General features: G+C 47.2%; 1 protein-coding gene across 1 annotated transcript in view; it reads right to left on the bottom strand.

The window, feature by feature from the left end:
- Window positions 1-595: 595 nt before the first annotated feature.
- Window positions 596-24,334, bottom strand: part of AREL1 (apoptosis resistant E3 ubiquitin protein ligase 1) — a 46,479-nt gene continuing 22,740 nt past the window's right edge. The window contains exons 9-16 of the mRNA XM_069949712.1: window positions 14,066-14,207; window positions 13,870-13,991; window positions 13,714-13,789; window positions 13,345-13,454; window positions 11,635-11,814; window positions 7,472-8,065; window positions 1,452-1,643; window positions 596-1,279 (exon numbers count right to left, since the gene is read on the bottom strand). Coding sequence (XP_069805813.1) covers window positions 596-1,279; window positions 1,452-1,643; window positions 7,472-8,065; window positions 11,635-11,814; window positions 13,345-13,454; window positions 13,714-13,789; window positions 13,870-13,991; window positions 14,066-14,207 — 2,100 coding nt within the window. The remainder of the gene's footprint in view (window positions 1,280-1,451; window positions 1,644-7,471; window positions 8,066-11,634; window positions 11,815-13,344; window positions 13,455-13,713; window positions 13,790-13,869; window positions 13,992-14,065; window positions 14,208-24,334) is intronic.

Here is a 24,334-nt window from a genome sequence, read left to right as displayed (position 1 = left end):
GAACAGGCCACCTGAACAACCAAAAGGAAGAGGCAGATTATATGCTCACCAATCCCACCCACCCGCCCCGCCAAACCCTGCATATGGGGAGAGTCGGGGGGGGGGGGGATATAAGGGAGAAAAGAGGAAGGCAGTTGGGCTAAGAAGACGGGGGGGAAACGAAAGAGGGGCTGATGGGCGGGGGGGGGGGGGGGGGCAGGAGCTCAGCAGAAAGATGATGGGCTAGTCCTCCACCCGACAGTCCAGGAGAATCCCCAAGGAGCGGGAGGGGGGAAGGGGAGGGGGAGGGAGAGAGGGAAAGGAGATGGTATAGGAAAAGGAAAACTAGGAGAGGGAGGGTGCGGGGTGGGCACTTTGCTAGTATCTAGAGAGCCGGGATAGAAGAGTCATAGCGCCCCCAGGAGGCAGCCCGCTTAACTAGCCGTAAGCATGTCCCAGCGGTCCTTCTGAACTCCCCAATACAGCTCCCAAGCCTCCCTACGTCCATCATCCTCCCTAAACTGTAGCGGGACAATCCCGAAGGGTGACATCGGTCAACCGGAGAGCGTCCAAGTCCGGCAGGAGTCAATGCAAGACCCCCTGAGAGCCGAGAAAATCAGCGGGGGGAACGAAAACCGCGTCGCAAAGGAGAATGGTTGAGCCGCCGAGCTGGTCGCGGCGCTCTGTCCTCTGTAGCTTGATCGGAGATCAGGGAGGGAAGCACAGGAGCAGTCCAGTTCGGGATGGAGAGTGAAGACAGACCAAGCAGCGATAAGGCCTCAGGCAGGTCCTCCGGAGAGCGGACAATACACGTAGTGCCGGAGTGGCGAATGATGAGGTGAAAGGGATACCCCCAGCGAAAGGAGGCCCCCTGATCCTTGATGGCAGAGAGCAGGGGACGGAGCAGGCGCCGCATAGCAAGCGTACAACTGGAAAGGTCAGGTAGGAGGGAGACTTCAACCCCAGCGTAGTCTATGGGACCCAGTTCCCATGCCCGCTGCATCAGCGCCTCCTTCTGTTGGTAGTAGTGCACGCGGCACAGCACGTCTCTGGGGCGGTTCCGATCCTGCGAGCGGGGACCTGCGACCCGGTGGGTTCGGTCCAACTCGATATGGGTATCGTCTGGGTCCCCGAGGTAGCGGTTAAAAATCATTCTGACTTCCTTCACAAGCTGATCTGGACCCACGTCTTCCGGCAAGCCCCGTATCTTAACATTATTGCGTCGGCCTCTATTCTCAAGGTCGTCAATATGTGTATCTGTTCGTAGCATCCTGAGCATCCAGGCGTGGGAGTATGGAAGCTAGAGAACGGTCCATAGTACCCTGGCGGGACTCCAGAGCAGACACCGTGGTCGTGACTGCTGCCACAGAGGATTTTATCTCCGCCATATCTCGGGCATGACGCTCCTCCATATGAGAGAGCTGGGCAGAGAGTTCAGCCCTCGTTGGCAGGGCCTGCAGGAGACTACTTACCTCTGCAAGCAGTGTAGCCGAAACAAGGGATGCGGCGGTATCGCGGGTCCCCTCTGCGGTGGGTGAGGGCAACAGGGTGGCCGCCGGGCGGAGAATCTCTGGGACCGATTGGCTCAGGTCCGAAAAGGTGCTGGCCTGCTTCTGTGTGGCCTGCCGTGTGAGAGGCGTGGCGGCCATCTTGTCCGCGGGAGACTCGGTGCGGGAAAAAGGCGGTGTGGAGCGCACAAACTGGACTATAGAGTCTCATGGGGCGGCCCGTGGTGTGGAGGTAACCTTCTTGCCTCCTTTGGGCATACCGAGGCCCCGATGGATAGGTAATAACACTGGGTATTGTGACGAACGGACCGGAGCTGCAGCAGCGTGCGTCCTCACTCGGCCATGTCCAAGCCACGCCCCCCCAACTATCTATATTCTATGTATCAGTGGAGTAAGGTTTAGTTATTATTGTTGGCCTTGTTTAATTAGATATGTATATTCATGAATATATACGGCTACTGATACTTTTCTTCTATACCAATGTTATATTATGTGAAAATAAAATGTTTGGACTATATACAACATTGGCGGTATTATATAGAGCCTGGTTATATACAACATTGGCAGTGTTATATACAGCCTGGTTATATACAACATTGGCAGTGTTATATACAGCCTGGTTGCCTGGTTACATACAACATTGGCAGTGCTATATAAAGCCTGGTTATGTACAACATTGGCAATGCTATATACAGCCTGGTTATGTACAACATTGGCAGTGTTATATACAGCCTGGTTATATACAACATTGGCAGTGTTATATACAGCCTGGTTGCCTGGTTATATACAACATTGGCAGTGCTATATACAGCCTGGTTATGTATAACATTGGTAGTGCTATATACAGCCTGGTTATGTACAACATTGGCAGTGCTATATACAGCCTGGTTATGTACAACATTGGCAGTGCTATATACAGCCTGGTTATGTACAACATTGGCAGTGTAATATACAGCCTGGTTATATACAACATTGGCAGTGTTATATACAGAGCCTGGTTATATACAACATTGGCAGTGTTATATCCAACCTGGTTATATACAACATTGGCAGTGTTATATCCAGCCTGGTTATATACAACATTGGCAGTGTTATATACAGCCTGGTTATATACAACATTGGCAGTGTTATATACAGCCTGGTTATATACAACATTGGCAGTGTTATATACAGCCTGGTTATGTACAACATTGGCAGTGCTATATACAGCCTGGTTATGTACAACATTGGCAGTGTTATATACAGCCTGGATATATAAAACATAATATAATATATATAATATATATATTATATATACAGCCCAGCATACCATTATACATATATATATTACATACACAGCCCAGCATACCATTATACATATATATATATATATATATATATATATATATATATACATACAGCCCAGCATACCATTATACATATATATATATACAGCCCAGCATACCATTATACACATATATATATATATATATATATATACACAGCCCAGCATACCATTATATATATATATATATATACAGCCCAGCATACCATTATACATATATATATACAGCCCAGCATACCATTATACATATATATATATATATATATACAGCCCAGCATACCATTATACATATATATATATATATATATATATATATATATACAGCCCAGCATACCATTATACATACATATATATATATATATATATATATATATATATATATATACAGCCCAGCATACCACTATACATACACATATATATATGTATGTATAGTGGTATGCTGGGCTGTATATATATATATATATATATATATATGTATAATGGTATGCTGGGCTGTATATATATATATATATATATATATATATATATATATATATATACAGCCCAGCATACCATTATACATATATATATATACAGCCCAGCATACCATTATACATATATACAGCCCAGCATACCATTATACATATATACAGCCCAGCATACCATTATACATATATATATATATACAGCCCAGCATACCATCATACATATATATATATACATACAGCCCAGCATACCATTATACATATATATATATATATACAGCCCAGCATACCATTATACATATATATATATATACAGCCCAGCATACCATTATACATATATATATATATATACAGCCCAGCATACCATTATATATATATATATATATACAGCCCAGCATACCATTATACATATATATATACAGCCCAGCATACCATTATACATATATATATATATATATATATATATATACAGCCCAGCATACCATTGTACATATATATATATATATACAGCCCAGCATACCATTAAACACATATATATATATATATATATATATATATACAGCCCAGCATACCATTATACATATATATATATATACAGCCCAGCATACCATTATACATATATACAGCCCAGCATACCATTATACATATATATATATATATATATATATATATACAGCCCAGCATACCATTATACATATATATATACAGCCCAGCATACCATTATACATATATATATATATATATACAGCCCAGCATACCATTATACATATATACAGCCCAGCATACCATTATACATATATACAGCCCAGCATACCATTATACATATATATATATATATATACAGCCCAGCATACCATTATACATATATACAGCCCAGCATACCATTATACATATATATATATATATATACAGCCCAGCATACCATTATACATATACATATATATATATATATATATATATATATATATATATACAGCCCAGCATACCATTATACATATATATATACAGCCCAGCATACCATTATACATATATATATATATACAGCCCAGCATACCATTATACATATATACAGCCCAGCATACCATTATACATATATATATATATATATATATATATATATATATATATATATACAGCCCAGCATACCATTATACATATATATATATATATATATACAGCCCAGCATACCATTATACATATATATATACAGCCCAGCATACCATTATACATACATATATATATATATATATATATATATATATATATATATATATATATATATATATATATATATATATATATTACAGCCCAGCATACCATTATACATATATATATATATGTAATGGCCCAGAAATGTATATATTGTCAGGCGTCTGGAGATGTATTGTTGCTATTGGCAACCTTAGTCTGTATTAGGGCCTATGTATTTGCTGCTCTTCCTTTGCTCTCTTGTAGTGATAGTGTTTTCTGCTATGTATTTATTCAATATGTTGTTATGTATTAATCTCCAATAATACAAGTGTTGAGCTTGATCAGTGCTCCTCCCCTGCAACCTATCACACTCTAGTGATTGGCCAGGGGAAAGCTAACTCCGCCCATCTCTTACCCAGAGGGCTGTGCGGTCTCCTCAGTGACAGTTGGTAGTCTATGCCAGAGTCACGCCTAACCTCCCTCCGTCACCTCAGTAATCCTGCCAGACTCCATCCTCAGCCCCCTAACCTGTTCCCAGTCAGCCATAAGGACTAATACGTGTCTCCTAAGTAGGACGTCCTCTGTATTATTAGTGCCGCCTGCTGTCAGATAGCTGAAGTGATAAAGGGTCTCCCATTCACCGTCCATACCTTCCTGGCTTCCAAGTCAGTGTGCCCATGCGTCTTCCTCCTACATGATGGTGAGCGTTGACAGCGTCAAGTCTCTTCAGTAACTTCAAGTACCTATTCACACGTACCTTATAAAGGCTGGAAAACCGCAAAGTCCCTGGAACAGGTCTGTCTACTTGAAATCCTATTTATCCACCAAGTCTAAGCTATAGTAACCACGGTAACCCTCCCCCTGAAGCTCAGGACTCTGATCAAGCCAACAGGTAACCCTCCCCCTGAAGCTCAGGACTCTGATCAAGCCAACAGGTAACCCTCCCCCTGAAGCTCAGGACTCTGATCAAGCCAACAGGTAACCCTCCCCCTGAAGCTCAGGACTCTGATCAAGCCAACAGGTAACCCTCCCCCTGAAGCTCAGGACTCTGATCAAGCCAACAGGTAACCCTCCCCCTGAAGCTCAGGACTCTGATCAAGCCAACAGGTAACCCTCCCCCTGAAGCTCAGGACTCTGATCAAGCCAACAGGTAACCCTCCCTCTGAAGCTCAGGACTCTGATCAAGCCAACAGGTAACCCTCCCTCTGAAGCTCAGGACTCTGATCAAGCCAACAAGTAACCCCTACCGCTGAAGCTCAGGACTCTGATCAAGCCAACAGGTAACCCTCCCCCTGAAGCTCAGGACTCTGATCAAGCCAACAGTTTGCCGTCATCAGATGCCCCTGTATTGGATTGTATATAATTATCCTTCAAGTAAAGTTTTGATATACTTTCACCGCTATTGTGTAAAGACTTTTATTAAAAATTGTATGTCCCTTTGTGTATGCTGAAGAAGACAAGGGCCCCAGCACCCTCGGACCCCACTGTGACAGGAAGGTTCCAGAAGGTGAGCCCTAAGATTGTACTACACCACCCAGCAACACAATACCCTCAGCATATCACACCATAATACCACTAAAGGGACATTGTATATACAGCCCAACATACACATATACACACACACACTATATATATATATATATATATATATATATACATATACATACACACACACACACATATATACACACACACGCAGCCCAGCATACCAATATATATATATATATATATATATATATACACACACACACATACACATATATATATATATGTATATGTATATGTATATATGTGTGTGTGTATGTGTGTATATATATATATATATATACACACATACATATATACACACACACGCAGCCCAGCATACCAAAATATATATATATATATATATATATATATATATATATATATATATATATATATATATATATATATATATATATATATATACCAGAGAAAAGAGTCCAGCACCAGGTCGGCATGTAGCATTAAAATTCCACACTTTATTAGACAATCTTCACATAGGACAGTAATAATAAAAGTTTACGCGTTTCAGCGCTTCTCGCGCCTTGTTCACAACTGAAGCATGATACATACAAGCTCATATTGCTATATAAAGGGTAGTGCTGTACATCACATGACTAACCCCCAATTAAGAACCATATAACACATGTTAAAAACTTCACAGGCTTGAAAAACAAGTTAACCCTTAAGGAGTAAGTTCAAAGTGGAAGTGAATATAACCAATTTTTCTCATACATCATATAGGTTATTGAAAGCATGGCTAGAAAGTTGCTTACATTAAATATAATATATAGAGCACCAGACAATATATTTATAGACCTTAATATGTCAGGATCAGATCATGTCTAGAATTCAGACCTTCTGGGACTCTCGTTCCTAGTCTAAATATCCAGAAGGATTCTCTATGTAATAGTTTACGTCTCGGAGAGCCTCCTCTTTTTGGTGGACAGATTTTCTCAATGCCCATAACTTTTAGGGACTGTACCTTTCCAGCATGGGTTTCCCTGAAGTGTCTGGTTAGGGATGACACATTCACCACCTCATTGCGCACATCTCATATGTGTTTCCTCATTTTGAGGCTGGTGGATGTGCACCCCACATACTGTACATTGCAGAGTGTACAGGTAGCAACATAAACTACATGGGTTGTATTACAGTTTATGTAACTTTGGATTTTATATGTATTATTATTAGAACATGATGTTACTTCTTTAGAAATCGCAACATGTGAACACGTTATACATCGCTGATGTCCGCACTTATATGACCCCTTCACATCTAGCCAGGTTTGTTCCCTGGGCTTCTCTCTAACATAAAGTGAGGGGGATAGAGTCATTCCTATGGTGGGGGCTCTGCGAGACACTGACTCCTCCTCTCGTCATCACCTGCAGTTTGTCATCTTGCCACAACAGTGGTAAATATTTTTTTATTATTTTGCTTATTTTAGAAAATTGTTTCCTGTAGGTGGTGAGGAAGACTACCTGTTTATTGTCCGATCTGTCCTTAGATTTCTTTTTCCTATTAGACAATTCCTCACTCAGCAGATCTTCTCTACTCACTAATGCTGCCCTCTCTATTGCGGAATCCAACATTTCTGGCGGAAATCTGTCTTTTAGTTTTTCCAACTCCAATTCATATGTATCTTGCTTGCTGCAGTTTCTTTTGAGCCTTAGACACTCCCCATAGGGCATATTCTGGATGACGTGTGGTGGGTGACACGATGTAGCCATTAATATAGAATTACCTGCACAATCCTTTCTATACGGCAAAATCTGTACACAATTATTGTCCGTGTCAGCCACCAAACGCACATCCAGGAAGGATACTTCATTGCCTCCAAAACATGTTGTAAATTTCAGACCATATTCATTGTTATTTATATACTCAGCAAATAGCTTGAAGGAATCCTCCGAATCCTTCCACACCAGGACCAAGTCGTCTATATAACCACCGATCCACTGAATATGCTTCAGAAATTTGTTATTTGCTGAGAATATGTATTTTTCCTCTAAGCATGACATCACAATATTGGCTAGGGGTGGTGAGAATTTGGCTCCCAAACTCACTCCTTGGATCTGTAAATAATATTCTTCATTGAACACAAAATAATTGTGGCTTAAGGTTACAAACCCACCTGCCGGATCTGCAGCGAGTCTCCTTGCTGCGTTTTTGCAGGGAGACTCGCTGCAGATCCCGGCCCTATACTTTCAATAGCAGAGAAACTCGCAGCAGGGATGTACATGCGATTTTGTCTGCAGCCCGCCCCATTAACCCCCCGGCCGCCGGACATTATACATTACCCGGTCCCCGTTCCTGCTTGCTTTGGGGCTCTTGGTGTCTTCACGGGCCGCCCGGCCAATCAGTGCGCTGCGGCGGGGCAGCGCACTGATTGGCCGGGCGGAACGTGCCGGGGGCCGCTGAAGCAAGCAGGAGCCGGGATCAGGTAATGTATATTCTGCCCGCCCCCCTGCAGCCCCGATCGCCCCCAGCCCCCGGCCGCACGATCGCCCCCAGCCCCCAGCCCTCGGCCGCACGATCGCCCCGCAGCCCCCGGCCGCACAATCGCCCCCAGCCCCACGATCGCCCCCAGCCCCGCAGCCCCCGGCCGCACGATCGCCCCCAGCCCCGCAGCCCCCGGCCGCACGATCGCCCCCAGCCCCGCAGCCCCCGGCCGCACGATCGCCCCAGCCCCGCAGCCCCCGGCCGCACGATCGCCCCCAGCCCCGCAGCCCCCGGCCGCACGATCGCCCCCAGCCCCGCAGCCCCCGGCCGCACGATCGCCCCCAGCCCCGCAGCCCCCGGCCGCACGATCGCCCCCAGCCCCGCAGCCCCCGGCCGCACGATCGCCCCCAGCCCCGCAGCCCCCGGCCGCACGATCGCCCCCAGCCCCGCAGCCCCCGGCCGCACGATCGCCCCCAGCCCCGCAGCCCCCGGCCGCACGATCGCCCCCAGCCCCGCAGCCCCCGGCCGCACGATCGCCCCCAGCCCCGCAGCCCCCGGCCGCACGATCGCCCCGCAGCCCCCGGCCGCATGATCGCCCGCAGCCCCCGGCCGCACGATCGCCTGCTGGGCCGGGGGCTGCGGGGCTGGGGGCGATCGTGCGGCCGGGGGCTGCGGGGCTGGGGGCGATCGTGCGGCCGGGGGCTGGGGGCGATCGGGGCTGCAGGGGGGCGGGCAGAATATACATTACCTGATCCCGGCTCCTGCTTGCTTCAACGGCCCCCGGCACGTTCCGCCCGGCCAATCAGTGCGCTGCCCCGCCGCAGCGCACTGATTGGCCGGGCGGCCCGTGAAGACACCAAGAGCCCCAAAGCAAGCAGGAACGGGGACCGGGTAATGTATAATGTCCGGCGGCCGGGGGGTTAATGGGGCGGGCTGCAGACAAAATCGCATGTACATCCCTGCTGCGAGTTTCTCTGCTATTGAAAGTATAGGGCCGGGATCTGCAGCAAGTCTCCCTGCAAAAACGCAGCAAGGAGACTCGCTGCAGATCCGGCAAGTGGGTTTGTAACCTTAAGCCACAATTATTTTGTGTTCAATGAAGAATATTATTTACAGATCCAAGGAGTTAGTTTGGGAGCCAAATTCTCACCACCCCTAGCCAATATTGTGATGTCATGCTTAGAGGAAAAATACATATTCTCAGCAAATAACAAATTTCTGAAGCATATTCAGTGGATCGGTGGTTATATAGACGACTTGGTCCTGGTGTGGAAGGATTCGGAGGATTCCTTCAAGCTATTTGCTGAGTATATAAATAACAATGAATATGGTCTGAAATTTACAACATGTTTTGGAGGCAATGAAGTATCCTTCCTGGATGTGCGTTTGGTGGCTGACACGGACAATAATTGTGTACAGATTTTGCCGTATAGAAAGGATTGTGCAGGTAATTCTATACTGATGGCTACATCGTGTCACCCACCACACGTCATCCAGAATATGCCCTATGGGGAGTGTCTAAGGCTCAAAAGAAACTGCAGCAAGCAAGACACATATGAATTGGAGTTGGAAAAACTAAAAGACAGATTTCCGCAAGAAATGTTGGATTCCGCAATAGAGAGGGCAGCATTAGTGAGTAGAGAAGATCTGCTGAGTGAGGAATTGTCTAATAGGAGAAAGAAATCTAAGGACAGATCGGACAATAAACAGGTAGTCTTCCTCACCACCTACAGGAAACAATTTTCTAAAATAAGCAAAATAATAAAAAAATATTTACCACTGTTGTGGCAAGATGACAAACTGCAGGTGATGACGAGAGGAGGAGTCAGTGTCTCGCAGAGCCCCCACCATAGGAATGACTCTATCCCCCTCACTTTATGTTAGAGAGAAGCCCAGGGAACAAACCTGGCTAGATGTGAAGGGGTCATATAAGTGCGGACATCAGCGATGTATAACGTGTTCACATGTTGCGATTTCTAAAGAAGTAACATCATGTTCTAATAATAATACATATAAAATCCAAAGTTACATAAACTGCAATACAACCCATGTAGTTTATGTTGCTACCTGTACACTCTGCAATGTACAGTATGTGGGGTGCACATCCACCAGCCTCAAAATGAGGAAACACATATGAGATGTGCGCAATGAGGTGGTGAATGTGTCATCCCTAACCAGACACTTCAGGGAAACCCATGCTGGAAAGGTACAGTCCCTACAAGTTATGGGCATTGAGAAAATCTGTCCACCAAAAAGAGGAGGCTCTCCGAGACGTAAACTATTACATAGAGAATCCTTCTGGATATTTAGACTAGGAACGAGAGTCCCAGAAGGTCTGAATTCTAGACATGATCTGATCCTGACATATTAAGGTCTATAAATATATTGTCTGGTGCTCTATATATTATATTTAATGTAAGCAACTTTCTAGCCATGCTTTCAATAACCTATATGATGTATGAGAAAAATTGGTTATATTCACTTCCACTTTGAACTTACTCCTTAAGGGTTAACTTGTTTTTCAAGCCTGTGAAGTTTTTAACATGTGTTATATGGTTCTTAATTGGGGGTTAGTCATGTGATGTACAGCACTACCCTTTATATAGCAATATGAGCTTGTATGTATCATGCTTCAGTTGTGAACAAGGCGCGAGAAGCGCTGAAACGCGTAAACTTTTATTATTACTGTCCTATGTGAAGATTGTCTAATAAAGTGTGGAATTTTAATGGTACATGCCGACCTGGTGCTGGACTCTTTTCTCTGGTATGTTGTGACCCTGGCTCCGGGTCTTACCGTGCACCGACGGCTATACCACAGCAGGTGAGCTGACCAACAAACAGACTTTTGCATATGCATATATATATATACACACACACACACACACACACACATTATGATATGCTGGGCTGTATATATGAGTATATATTGATATGCTGGGCTGTATATATGAGTATATATTGATATGCTGGGCTGTAAATATATGTACAGTGGTATGCTGGCCTATATATATATATATATATATATATATATATATATATATATATATATATATATATACACACATATATATTATGATATGCTGGGCTGTGTATTTATGTATATATTGGCATGCTGGGTTGTATATATGTATATATGACTGGTAGAAGCCAGGTTGGTCTCTGGGGGGGAGGGGTGACATGTTTTCCTCTATATACTATATACCTTATAATGCATGCGTAGCCCAATAATCTGTGCCAGGAAGGAGCGGGTGAACCTCGCCCTCACCAGCTGTTCGTAGCCTCCACCCTGAGACGACTCAAACAGGCATTTACCCACCACTCGGCCGGCAAACTCGTATAGCTTCAGGCGGACCCCCGGGGGGCGGCAGGGGTTGGGGTGCACCTAGGAGAGGAAACCCCCAGCAATTATACTGGATTATAAAGACATCTGCACCGCACAGGGACCCCTCCCACCCAACCGCACAGGGACCCCTCCCACCCAACCGCACAGGGACCCCTCCCACCCAACCGCACAGGGACTCCCTCCCACCCAACCGCACAGGGACTCCCTCCCACCCAACCGCACAGGGACTCCCTCCCACCCAACCGCACAGTGACCCCTCACACCCAACCGCACAGGGACCCCTCCCACCCAACCGCACAGGGACCCCTCACACCCAACCGCACAGGGACCCCTCCCACCCAACCGCACAGGGACCCCTCACACCCAACCGCACAGGGACCCCTCACACCCAACCGCACAGGGACCCCTCCCACCCAACCGCACAGGGACTCCCTCCCACCCAACCGCACAGGGACTCCCTCCCACCCAACCGCACAGGGACCCCTCCCACCCAACCGCACAGGGACCCCTCACACCCAACCGCACAGGGACTCCCTCCCACCCAACCGCACAGGGACCCCTCCCACCCAACCGCACAGGGACCCCTCCCACCCAACCGCACAGGGACCCCTCCCACCCAACCGCACAGGGACCCCTCCCACCCAACCGCACAGGGACTCCCTCCCACCCAACCGCACAGGGACTCCCTCCCACCCAACCGCACAGTGACCCCTCACACCCAACCGCACAGGGACCCCTCACACCCAACCGCACAGGGACCCCTCACACCCAACCGCACAGGGACCCCTCCCACCCAACCGCACAGGGACCCCTCCCACCCAACCGCACAGGGACCCCTCCCACCCAACCGCACAGGGACTCCCTCCCACCCCAACCGCACAGGGACTCCCTCCCACCCAACCGCACAGGGACCCCTCCCACCCAACCGCACAGGGACCCCTCACACCCAACCGCACAGGGACTCCCTCCCACCCAACCGCACAGGGACTCCCTCCCACCCAACCGCACAGGGACCCCTCACACCCAACCGCACAGGGACTCCCTCCCACCCAACCGCACAGGGACCCCTCACACCCAACCGCACAGGGACTCCCTCCCACCCAACCGCACAGGGACTCCCTCCCACCCAACCGCACAGGGACCCCTCCCACCCAACCGCACAGGGACCCCTCCCACCCAACCGCACAGGGACCCCTCACACCCAACCTCACAGGGACTCCCTCCCACCCAACCGCACAGAGTCCCCTCCCACCCAACCGCACAGGGACCCCTCACACCCAACCGCACAGGGACCCCTCACACCCAACCGCACAGGGACTGCCTCCCACCCAACCGCACAGGGACTCCCTCCCACCCAACCGCACAGGGACTCCCTCACACCCAACCGCACAGGGACCCCTCACACCCAACCGCACAGGGACTGCCTCCCACCCAACCGCACAGGGACTCCCTCCCACCCAACCGCACAGGGACTCCCTCCCACCCAACCGCACAGGGACCCCTCACACCCAACCACCCTTCACCACAGAGACCCCTCCCCCTCACCATGAAGCGAGGTCTCGTACTCACCAGGCCTTGGCTTGTGTCACTAAATCGTGTAAAGAGTTTGTTGTTTGTATCGAAGAGAACCTTACAGATCAGCTCAAACCACTCGCGGCGCGGCCCGCCCCAGTCCAAAGCTGGAAGAGAGAGGGGGGTCAGGGAAGACCAGGGGCCCTATACCCCACCTCACCTCCTCAAGGGAACGGGAGAAATACCCCCTCCTCACGGGGGGCGGCACCCCCACCTCCCATTGTCGTGCAGGGTGGGTGGGGGGGTGAAGGGGATACCCCCTCCTCCAGTTCTTCGGGGCACCTCACCTCCCATTGTCGTGCAGGGTGGGGGTGGGGGTGGGGGTTAAGGGGATACCCCGTCCTCGAGATCTGGGGGCGCACTCACCTTCCTCATCTTGGAATATCACCTCAAAGCTTTTGCTCCAGTCGGAGGCAGAGAAGTTCCTTGTTGCCCGCAGTGACTGTGAAGAGAGGGCGGATGTGATGAGTGATGGGTGACAGCAGAGGGCAGCGGCGGGGCACAGACACCACTACTACTCACACTCTCCAGCAGCGAGTGGCGGCTCACCCTCAGGGTGGTCTTGCTGCGGTTCTTCTTACAGTGGATCAGCTTCAGCTCCTTCTGGAAGAAAGTGACTTTGTCCTGGAAGGTCTCCGATCCCCCTGAGACACTGGCACAGTTAGAAGGCTCCGCCCTCTCCTGCCCCATACGGTCACATGACACACCCATCACTTACCTATGTTCAGGTGCAGGAAGCGGGTGAAGGTAGCAGCCATGATGTTGCGCTCTTTGCAGCTAATCTCTATAGGGGGCTGCAGCCCATCATCCACTTGTAAGGAAAGAAGGCCGTGCAGGGGGTCCGGAGGGAGGTACAGGAACTGGGGGAGAAGAATAGGGGGAGGGATTATATACTGTATATCCAGTATCCTCCACCCCCATGTATATCCAGTATCCTCCAGCACCCCCCCATGTATATCCAGTATCCTGCACCCCCCCATGTATATCCAGTATCCTGCACCCCCCCATGTATATCCACTATCCTCCACCCCCCCATGTATATCCAGTATCCTGCACCCCCCATGTATATCCAGTATCCTCCACCCCCCATGTATATCCAGTATCCACCACCCCCCATGTATATCCAGTATCCTCCACCCCCCATGTATATCCAGTATCCTCCAGCACCCCCCCCCCCATGTATATCCAGTATCCTGCACCCCCCATGTATATCCAGTATCCTGCACCCCCATGTATATCCAGTATCCTCCAGCACACCCCCATGTATATCCAGTATCCTCCACCCCCCATGTATATCCAGTATCCTGCACCCCCCCATGTATATCCAGTATCCTGCACCCCCCCCCATGTATATCCAGTATCCTCCACCCCCCATGTATATCCAGTATCCTCCACCCCCCATGTATATCCAGTATCCTCCACCCCCCATGTATATCCAGTATCCTCCACCCCCCATGTATATCCAGTATCCTGCACCCCCCATGTATATCCAGTATCCTCCACCCCCCATGTATATCCAGTATCCTCCACCCCCCATGTATATCCAGTATCCTCCACCCCCCATGTATATCCAGTATCCTGCACCCCCATGTATATCCAGTATCCTCCAGCACCCCCCCATGTATATCCAGTATCCTCCACCCCCTCCATGTATATCCAGTATCCTCCAGCACACCCCCATGTATATCCAGTATCCACCACCCCCCATGTATATCCAGTATCCTGCACCCCCCATGTATATCCAGTATCCTGCACCCCCCATGTATATCCAGTATCCTGCACCCCCCCCCCCATGTAAGACCGTGCAGGGGGTCCGGAGGGAGGTACAGGAACTGGGGGAGAAGAATAGGGGGAGGGATTATATACTGTATATCCAGTATCCTGCACCCCCATGTATATCCAGTATCCTCCAGCACCCCCCCCATGTATATCCAGTATCCTGCACCCCCTCCATGTATATCCAGTATCCTCCAGCACACCCCCATGTATATCCAGTATCCTCCACCCCCCATGTATATCCAGTATCCTCCACCCCCCATGTATATCCAGTATCCTCCACCCCCCATGTATATCCAGTATCCTCCACCCCCCATGTATATCCAGTATCCTGCACCCTCCCATGTATATCCAGTATCCTGCACCCCCTCCATGTATATCCAGTATCCTCCAGCACACCCCCATGTATATCCAGTATCCTCCACCCCCCATGTATATCCAGTATCCTCCACCCCCCATGTATATCCAGTATCCTCCACCCCCCATGTATATCCAGTATCCTCCAGCACCCCCCCATGTATATCCAGTATCCTCCAGCACCCCCCCATGTATATCCAGTATCCTGCACCCCCTCCATGTATATCCAGTATCCTCCAGCACACCCCCATGTATATCCAGTATCCTCCACCCCCCATGTGTATCCAGTATCCTCCACCCCCCATGTATATCCAGTATCCTGCACCCCCCCATGTATATCCAGTATCCTCCACCCCCATGTATATCCAGTATCCTCCAGCACCCCCCATGTATATCCAGTATTCTGCACCCCCTCCATGTATATCCAGTATCCTCCAGCACCCCCCCATGTATATCCAGTATCCTCCACCCCCCATGTATATCTAGTATCCTCCACCCCCCATGTATATCCAGTATCCTGCACCCCCCATGTATATCCAGTATCCTCCAGCACCCCCCATGTATATCCAGTATCCTCCAGCACCCCCCATGTATATCCAGTATCCTCCACCCCCCATGTATATCCAGTATCCTGCACCCCCCATGTATATCCAGTATCCTGCACCCCCATGTATATCCAGTATCCTCCAGCACCCCCCATGTATATCCAGTATCCTCCACCCCCCATGTATATGCAGTATCCTGCACCCCCCATGTATATCCAGTATCCTCCAGCACCCCCCATGTATATGCAGTATCCTGCACCCCCCATGTATATCCAGTATCCTGCACCCCCCCATGTATATCTAGTATCCTCTACCCCCTCCATGTATATCCAGTATCCTCCACCCCCCCCCCCATGTATATCCAGTATCCTGCACCCCCCATGTATATCTAGTATCCTGCACCCCCCATGTATATCTAGTATCCTGCACCCCCCATGTATATCCAGTATCCTGCACCCCCATGTATATCCAGTATCCTGCACCCCCCATGTATATCCAGTATCCTGCACCCCCCATGTATATCCAGTATCCTCCACAATCCCATGTATATGCAGTATCCTGCACCCCCCATGTATATCCAGTATCCTGCACCCCCATGTATATCCAGTATCCTGCACCCCCCATGTATATCCAGTATCCTGCACCCCCCATGTATATCCAGTATCCTCCAGCACCCCCCATGTATATCCAGTATCCTGCACCCCCCATGTATATCCAGTATCCTGCACCCCCCATGTATATCCAGTATCCTCCACCCCCCATGTATATCCAGTATCCTGCACCCCCATGTATATCCAGTATCCTCCAGCACCCCCCCATGTATATCCAGTATCCTCCACCCCCTCCATGTATATCCAGTATCCTGCACCCCCTCCATGTATATCCAGTATCCACCACCCCCCATGTATATCCAGTATCCTCCAGCACCCCCCATGTATATCCAGTATCCTCCAGCACCCCCCATGTATATCCAGTATCCTGCACCCCCCATGTATATCCAGTATCCTCCAGCACCCCCCATGTATATCCAGTATCCTGCACCCCCCATGTATATCCAGTATCCTGCACCCCCCATGTATATCCAGTATCCTGCACCCCCCCATGTATATCCAGTATCCTCCAGCACCCCCCATGTATATCCAGTATCCTGCACCCCCCATGTATATCCAGTATCCTCCAGCACCCCCCATGTATATCCAGTATCCTGCACACCCCCATGTATATCCAGTATCCTCCACCCTCCCATGTATATCCAGTATCCTCCACCCCCTCCATGTATATCCAGTATCCTGCACCACCCCTCATTGTTTCATCTGTTTCACGTTATTCAGAATAATAAAGAGTGGATTTGGATTACAAGCACGGTCCTGGAACCAATTATGCTCGTAATCCAAGGCACCACTGTGTGTATGTATATATATATATATATATATATATATATATATATATATCATAAAAATCAAAGTCTGTCTGTCTGTCCTTTTGTCTGTCCTTCTGTCTGTCTGTCCTCTATAGACTTCCAAACGCCTGAACCGTTTGACCCCAAATTTGGCCCACAGATACATTGGGTGCCCGGGAAGGTTATTGTGAAGGTCCCGTCCCCGCCAGATGTACAGGAGGGGAGGGGGAGGGGAAAGAGAGGCGCCCCATAGAGATGAATGGGAAAATCTCCTCACTGCACACACAGGTGATATAATTAGCTGCAGCAGACACGGAAGTTGGAGCCTTAGCAACCAATAGGATTACTGCTTTCATTTTCACAGGGAGCAATGGTTGCTAGGGAAGCTGCCTCACAACATCCACAGTAATAACTGGTAGACCCCCTACTCCATCTATACAGTACAGGTATACAGGACCCCCTACTCCATCTATACAGTACATGTATACAGGACCCCCTACTCCATCTATACAGTACATGTATACAGGGCCCCCTACTCCATCTATACAGTACATGTATACAGGACCCCCTACTCCATCTATACAGTACATGTATACAGGACCCCCTACTCCAACTATACAGTACAGGTATACAGGACCCTCTACTCCATCTATACAGTACATGTATATACAGGACCCCCTACTCCATCTATACAGTACATGTATACAGGACCCCCTACTCCAACTATACAGTACAGGTATACAGGACCCTCTACTCCATCTATACAGTACATGTATATACAGGACATCCTACTCCATCTATACAGTACATGTATATACAGGACCCCCTACTCTATCTATACAGTACATGTATATACAGGAGCCCCTACTCCATCTATACAGTACATGTATACAGGGCCCTCTACTCCATCTATATAGTACATGTATATACAGGACCCCCTACTCCATCTATACAGTACATGTATACAGGGCCCTCTACTCCATCTATATAGTACATGTATATACAGGACCCCCTACTCCATCTATACAGTACATGTATATACAGGACCCCCTACTCCATCTATACAGTACATGTATACAGGACCCCCTACTCCATCTATACAGTACAGGTATATACAGGACCCCTACTCCATCTATACAGTACATGTATACAGGACCCCCTACTCCATCTATACATTACATGTATATACAGGGCCCCCTACTCCATCTATACAGTACATGTATATACAGGGCCCCCTACTCCATCTATACAGTACATGTATACAGGGCCCCCTACTCCATCTATACAGTACATGTATATACAGGGCCCCCTACTCCATCTATACAGTACATGTATATACAGGGCCCCCTACTCCATCTATACAGTACATGTATATACAGGGCCCCCTACTCCATCTATACAGTACAGGTATACAGGACCCCCTACTCCATCTATACAGTACATGTATATACAGGAGCCCCTACTCCATCTATACAGTACATGTATACAGGGCCCTCTACTCCATCTATATAGTACATGTATATACAGGACCCCCTACTCCATCTATACAGTACATGTATATACAGGACCCCCTACTCCATCTATACAGTACATGTATACAGGACCCCCTACTCCATCTATACAGTACAGGTATATACAGGACCCCTACTCCATCTATACAGTACATGTATACAGGACCCCCTACTCCATCTATACATTACATGTATATACAGGGCCCCCTACTCCATCTATACAGTACATGTATATACAGGGCCCCCTACTCCATCTATACAGTACATGTATACAGGGCCCCCTACTCCATCTATACAGTACATGTATATACAGGGCCCCCTACTCCATCTATACAGTACATGTATATACAGGGCCCCCTACTCCATCTATACAGTACATGTATATACAGGGCCCCCTACTCCATCTATACAGTACATGTATATACAGGACCCCCTACTCCATCTATACAGTACAAGTATATACAGGACCCCCTACTCCATCTATACAGTACATGTATATACAGGGCCCCCTACTCCATCTATACAGTACATGTATATACAGGACCCCCTACTCCATCTATACAGTACATGTGTATACAGGACCCCCTACTCCATCTATACAGTACATGTGTATACAGGACCCCCTACTCCATCTATACAGTACATGTATATACAGGACCCCCTACTCCATCTATACAGTACATGTATATACAGTACCCCCTACTTTATCTATACAGTACATATATATACAGGGCACTACAGGTATACCAAACTGTGACTGGGTAACACTGCCACACCAGAACTGACCAATACCGCCATACTGTGCTGGATAACACTGTCATACCAGACCTGACCAATATCGCCATACTGTGACTGGATAACACTGTCATACCAGACCTGACCAATACCGCCATACTGTGACTGGATAACACCGCTATACCAGACCTGACCAATGCCACCATACTGTGACTGGATAACACCGCCACACCAGACCTGACCAATACCGCCATACTGTGACTGGATAACACCGCCACACCAGACCTGACCAATACCGCCATACTGTGACTGCATAACACTGTCATACCAGACCTGACCAATACCGCCATACTGTAACTGGATAACACCACCACACCAGACCTGACCAATACCGCCATACTGTGACTGGATAACACCACCACACCAGACCTGACCAATACCGCCATACTGTGACTGGATAACACTGCCATACCAGACCTGACCAATACCGCCATACTGTGCTGGATAACACTGTCATACCAGACCTGACCAATACCGCCATACTGTGACTGGATGACACTGCCATACCAGACCTGACCAATACCAGCAAACTGTGACTGGGTAACACCGCCACACCAGACCTGACCAATACCGCCATACTGTGACTGGATAACACCATCATATCAGACCTGACCAATACTGCCATACTGTGACTGGATAACACCGCTATACCAGACCTGACCAATACTGCCATACCGTGACTGGATAACACCGCTATACCAGACCTGACCAATACCGCCATACTGTGACTGGATAACACTGCCACACCAGACCTGACCAATACCGCCATACTGCGACTGGATAACACCGCCATATGGGTAAATACAACCCTGCAGGTATACAGGACACTACAGGTATACAGGACCCCAAAACTATACACTACAGGTGCACGGGACCTCCACAAAACTATATACTACAGGTATACAAGACCTCAAACTTTACACTACAGGTATAAAGGACCCCAAAACTATACACTACAGGTATACAGGACCTCCACCAACTATATACGTCAGGTATACAGGACCCCAAACTATACACTACAGGTATACAGGACCCCAAAACTATACACTACAGGTATACAGGAACTCCACCAACTATAAACTACAGGTATATAGGACCGCAAACTATACACTACAGGTATACAGGACCTCAAAACTATACACTACAGGTATACAGCACATTCACCAACTCTATACTACAAGTATACAGGACCCCAAAGCTATATACTACAGGTATACAGAAACTCCACCAGTTATATACTACAGGTATATAGGACCCCAAACTATACACTACAGGTATACAGGACCTCCACCAACTCTATACTATAGTTATATAGGACCCTCAAACTATTCACTACAGGTATACAGGACCCCCGAACTATATACTACAGGTATACAAGACCTCCACCAATTATACACTACAGGTATCCAGGACCCTCAAACTATAAACTACAGGTATACAAGACATCCACCAACTATACATTACAGGTATACAGCACCAACTATATACTACAGGTATACAGGACCCCCGAACTATACAGTACAGGTATACAGGACCTTCACCAACTGTACACTACAGGTATACAGGACCCCGGAACTATACAGTACAGATATAGAGGACCTTCATCAACTGTACACTGCAGGTATACAGGACCTCCCTCAACTATACACTACAGGTATACAGCCCCCACTCAACTACACACTACAGGTATACAGGACCCCCCAACTATACACTATAGGTATACAGCCCCCCCAACTATGCACTACAGATATGCGAGACCCCTAAAAACTATAAATTGTGGGTATACAGAACCCCTCCAACTATGCACTACAGGTATACACTAATTCCACTGATTAACTCAGATGAAACAATACCTTTAGCTTGGCCTCCTGGGCACCTTAGAACAAATCTAATTAACACACTGACACTTTATACCCGGGCAGCGCCGGGTACATTTTCTAGTATATATTTATACACATACACACACACACACCAGGCAGGTTACATCCAGTTATATTATATCTTCTTATAATATATATATATACACACACACAGGTTTATTTACCCGTATACGTACAGCGACGTTTCGACTCAAAACTGAGTCTTTTTCAAGCAAGTACAGAGTGTCATACATGTGATATTTATACAGAAGGTGACACCCCAAAAGGGTATGTCTCTCAATCAGTGATGTCATATATAAACAATAAGGGAATATACAATAATACATTCATCAGGTGCAATCATGTGAAAAAATATATACATAGGTATGCACTGTATTACACAATGATCCCAGTGCAGTTTCTCTTGTGAATAATCAGTCCCTTTAGAGTCCTCAAATTTACAAAAATAAAATTGTCCATCATAGTAACAGTTAGCATGGAGGTCGGACTTCACTCACCGCCCCTTTGTTCCGCCAATCCCATTCTGCCGTGGCCATGCTCCTTTCAGCTTGTAAATAAACGGAGTGCGCAGGACAGGATGCGTCCATATCGCGCACTGTGATGACCTCACGCAACCACTTGTGATCACGTGACACACCGCGCGCATGCGCACAAACGCCATATTTCGTCGGAGCGCCATCTTGGAGTAGGGAAACACTCTCCGGTGCCCGGACTAAGTAAAAATTGGTTTAGCAAAAGACTAGTGGGAAAAAGAGAAAGCCAAACGTGTCCCCTAGTTTCTGAGGTTCTCACATGTAGCGTACACAGCAGCAAAGACGTAGTCCCACTCGAATTCGGTGAATCTTCACTCTTTATGAGCTCCGGACTCCGTCCTTAATATCTTGGCTGCCAGACACCCAATATGACCATTCTCTGGGGCACATCTGTCTCAACTCCCATCAGATTTATGTCGATTGCTTCACCATAAAATTCCAGAAAGGGTAAATCAGGATAGAATAAAGAATAGGATTGAGCATAATTGAACAAGATTCAGGGGGCTAGGTGAGTATCGGTCCTCGCTCCATCTACAAAATAACAGAAAAAAATTATTTTGTAGATGGAGCGAGGACCAATACTTACCTAGCTCGATTCACCGAATTCGAGTGGGACTACGTCTTTGCTGCTGTGTACGCTACATGTGAGAACCTCAGAAACTAGGGGACACGTTTGGCTTTCTCTTTTTCCCACTAGTCTTTTGCTAAACCAATTTTTACTTAGTCCGGGCACCGGAGAGTGTTTCCCTACTCCAAGATGGCGCTCCGACGAAATATGGCGTTTGTGCGCATGCGCGCGGTGTGTCACGTGATCACAAGTGGTTGCGTGAGGTCATCACAGTGCGCGATATGGACGCATCCTGTCCTGCGCACTCCGTTTATTTACAAGCTGAAAGGAGCATGGCCACGGCAGAATGGGATTGGCGGAACAAAGGGGCGGTGAGTGAAGTCCGACCTCCATGCTAACTGTTACTATGATGGACAATTTTATTTTTGTAAATTTGAGGACTCTAAAGGGACTGATTATTCACAAGAGAAACTGCACTGGGATCATTGTGTAATACAGTGCATACCTATGTATATATTTTTTCACATGATTGCACCTGATGAATGTATTATTGTATATTCCCTCATTGTTTATATATGACATCACTGATTGAGAGACATACCCTTTTGGGGTGTCACCTTCTGTATAAATATCACATGTATGACACTCTGTACTTGCTTGAAAAAGACTCAGTTTTGAGTCGAAACGTCGCTGTACGTATACGGGTAAATAAACCTGCACCTATTTACTTTATTGGAGTGCCATCTACCTGCTTTATTCTATAATATATATATACATACACACACACCACACACCAGGCAGGTTACATCCAGTTATAGTATATCTTCTTTATATTTTAAATTTTATATATATATATATATATATATATATATATATATATATACACATATACACACACACACACACACACACACATACACACCAGGTAGGTTATATCCAGATATTATATACACATACATTATACATACACATACATACATACATACATACATACACACACAGCAGCTTACACCCAGTTATATCATATTTAGTGATGAGCAAGTACTAAAATGCTCGGGTGCTCGTTACTCGAGACAATTATCTCCCGATACTCGAGTGCTCGTTTCTAGTAACAAACCCCATTGAAGTCAAAAGGAAACTCAAGCATTTTTGCAGGGGACCCAAGTTCGGTAGAGAGGTCGTGTGAAAACCTGTCAACCTCAGAAAATGATGGAAACACAACGGAAATGGACAGGAAACAGCAGGGGCAGCATGTATGGATGTCTCTGAGGCTGCCTAATGGCACCATTATACCAAATTATGGGCAACAGCCTGGTTAAAACAGAGGTAGGCATAGGGACCACCCAAAAATTTTGCCTGATACAGCCTGACGGTGAGAACAGAGAACCATTAAAAACAGAGGTAGCATATGAACCACCCCAAAATTTAGCATGACACAGAATGTGGGTTGAGGACAGAGTGACCAAGGTAGAAGTGGTAGCCAGTGAGCCTTCCAAAAATTATACCAGACACAGCATGGCAGTGAGCACACAGAAAACCTCAGGACACTGGCACTGATTATAACCTGCTGTAATGTACGCAAGTGTTGGATAAACTGACCGATAGGTGGTGAGCAAATGTTAT

Source organism: Dendropsophus ebraccatus, chromosome 13 (genome assembly GCF_027789765.1).
Source record: "Dendropsophus ebraccatus isolate aDenEbr1 chromosome 13, aDenEbr1.pat, whole genome shotgun sequence".
Lineage (NCBI taxonomy): Eukaryota > Metazoa > Chordata > Amphibia > Anura > Hylidae > Dendropsophus > Dendropsophus ebraccatus.
The sequence above is the reverse complement of the archived record's forward strand: the minus strand, read 5'-3'. Positions and strand labels throughout refer to the sequence as shown.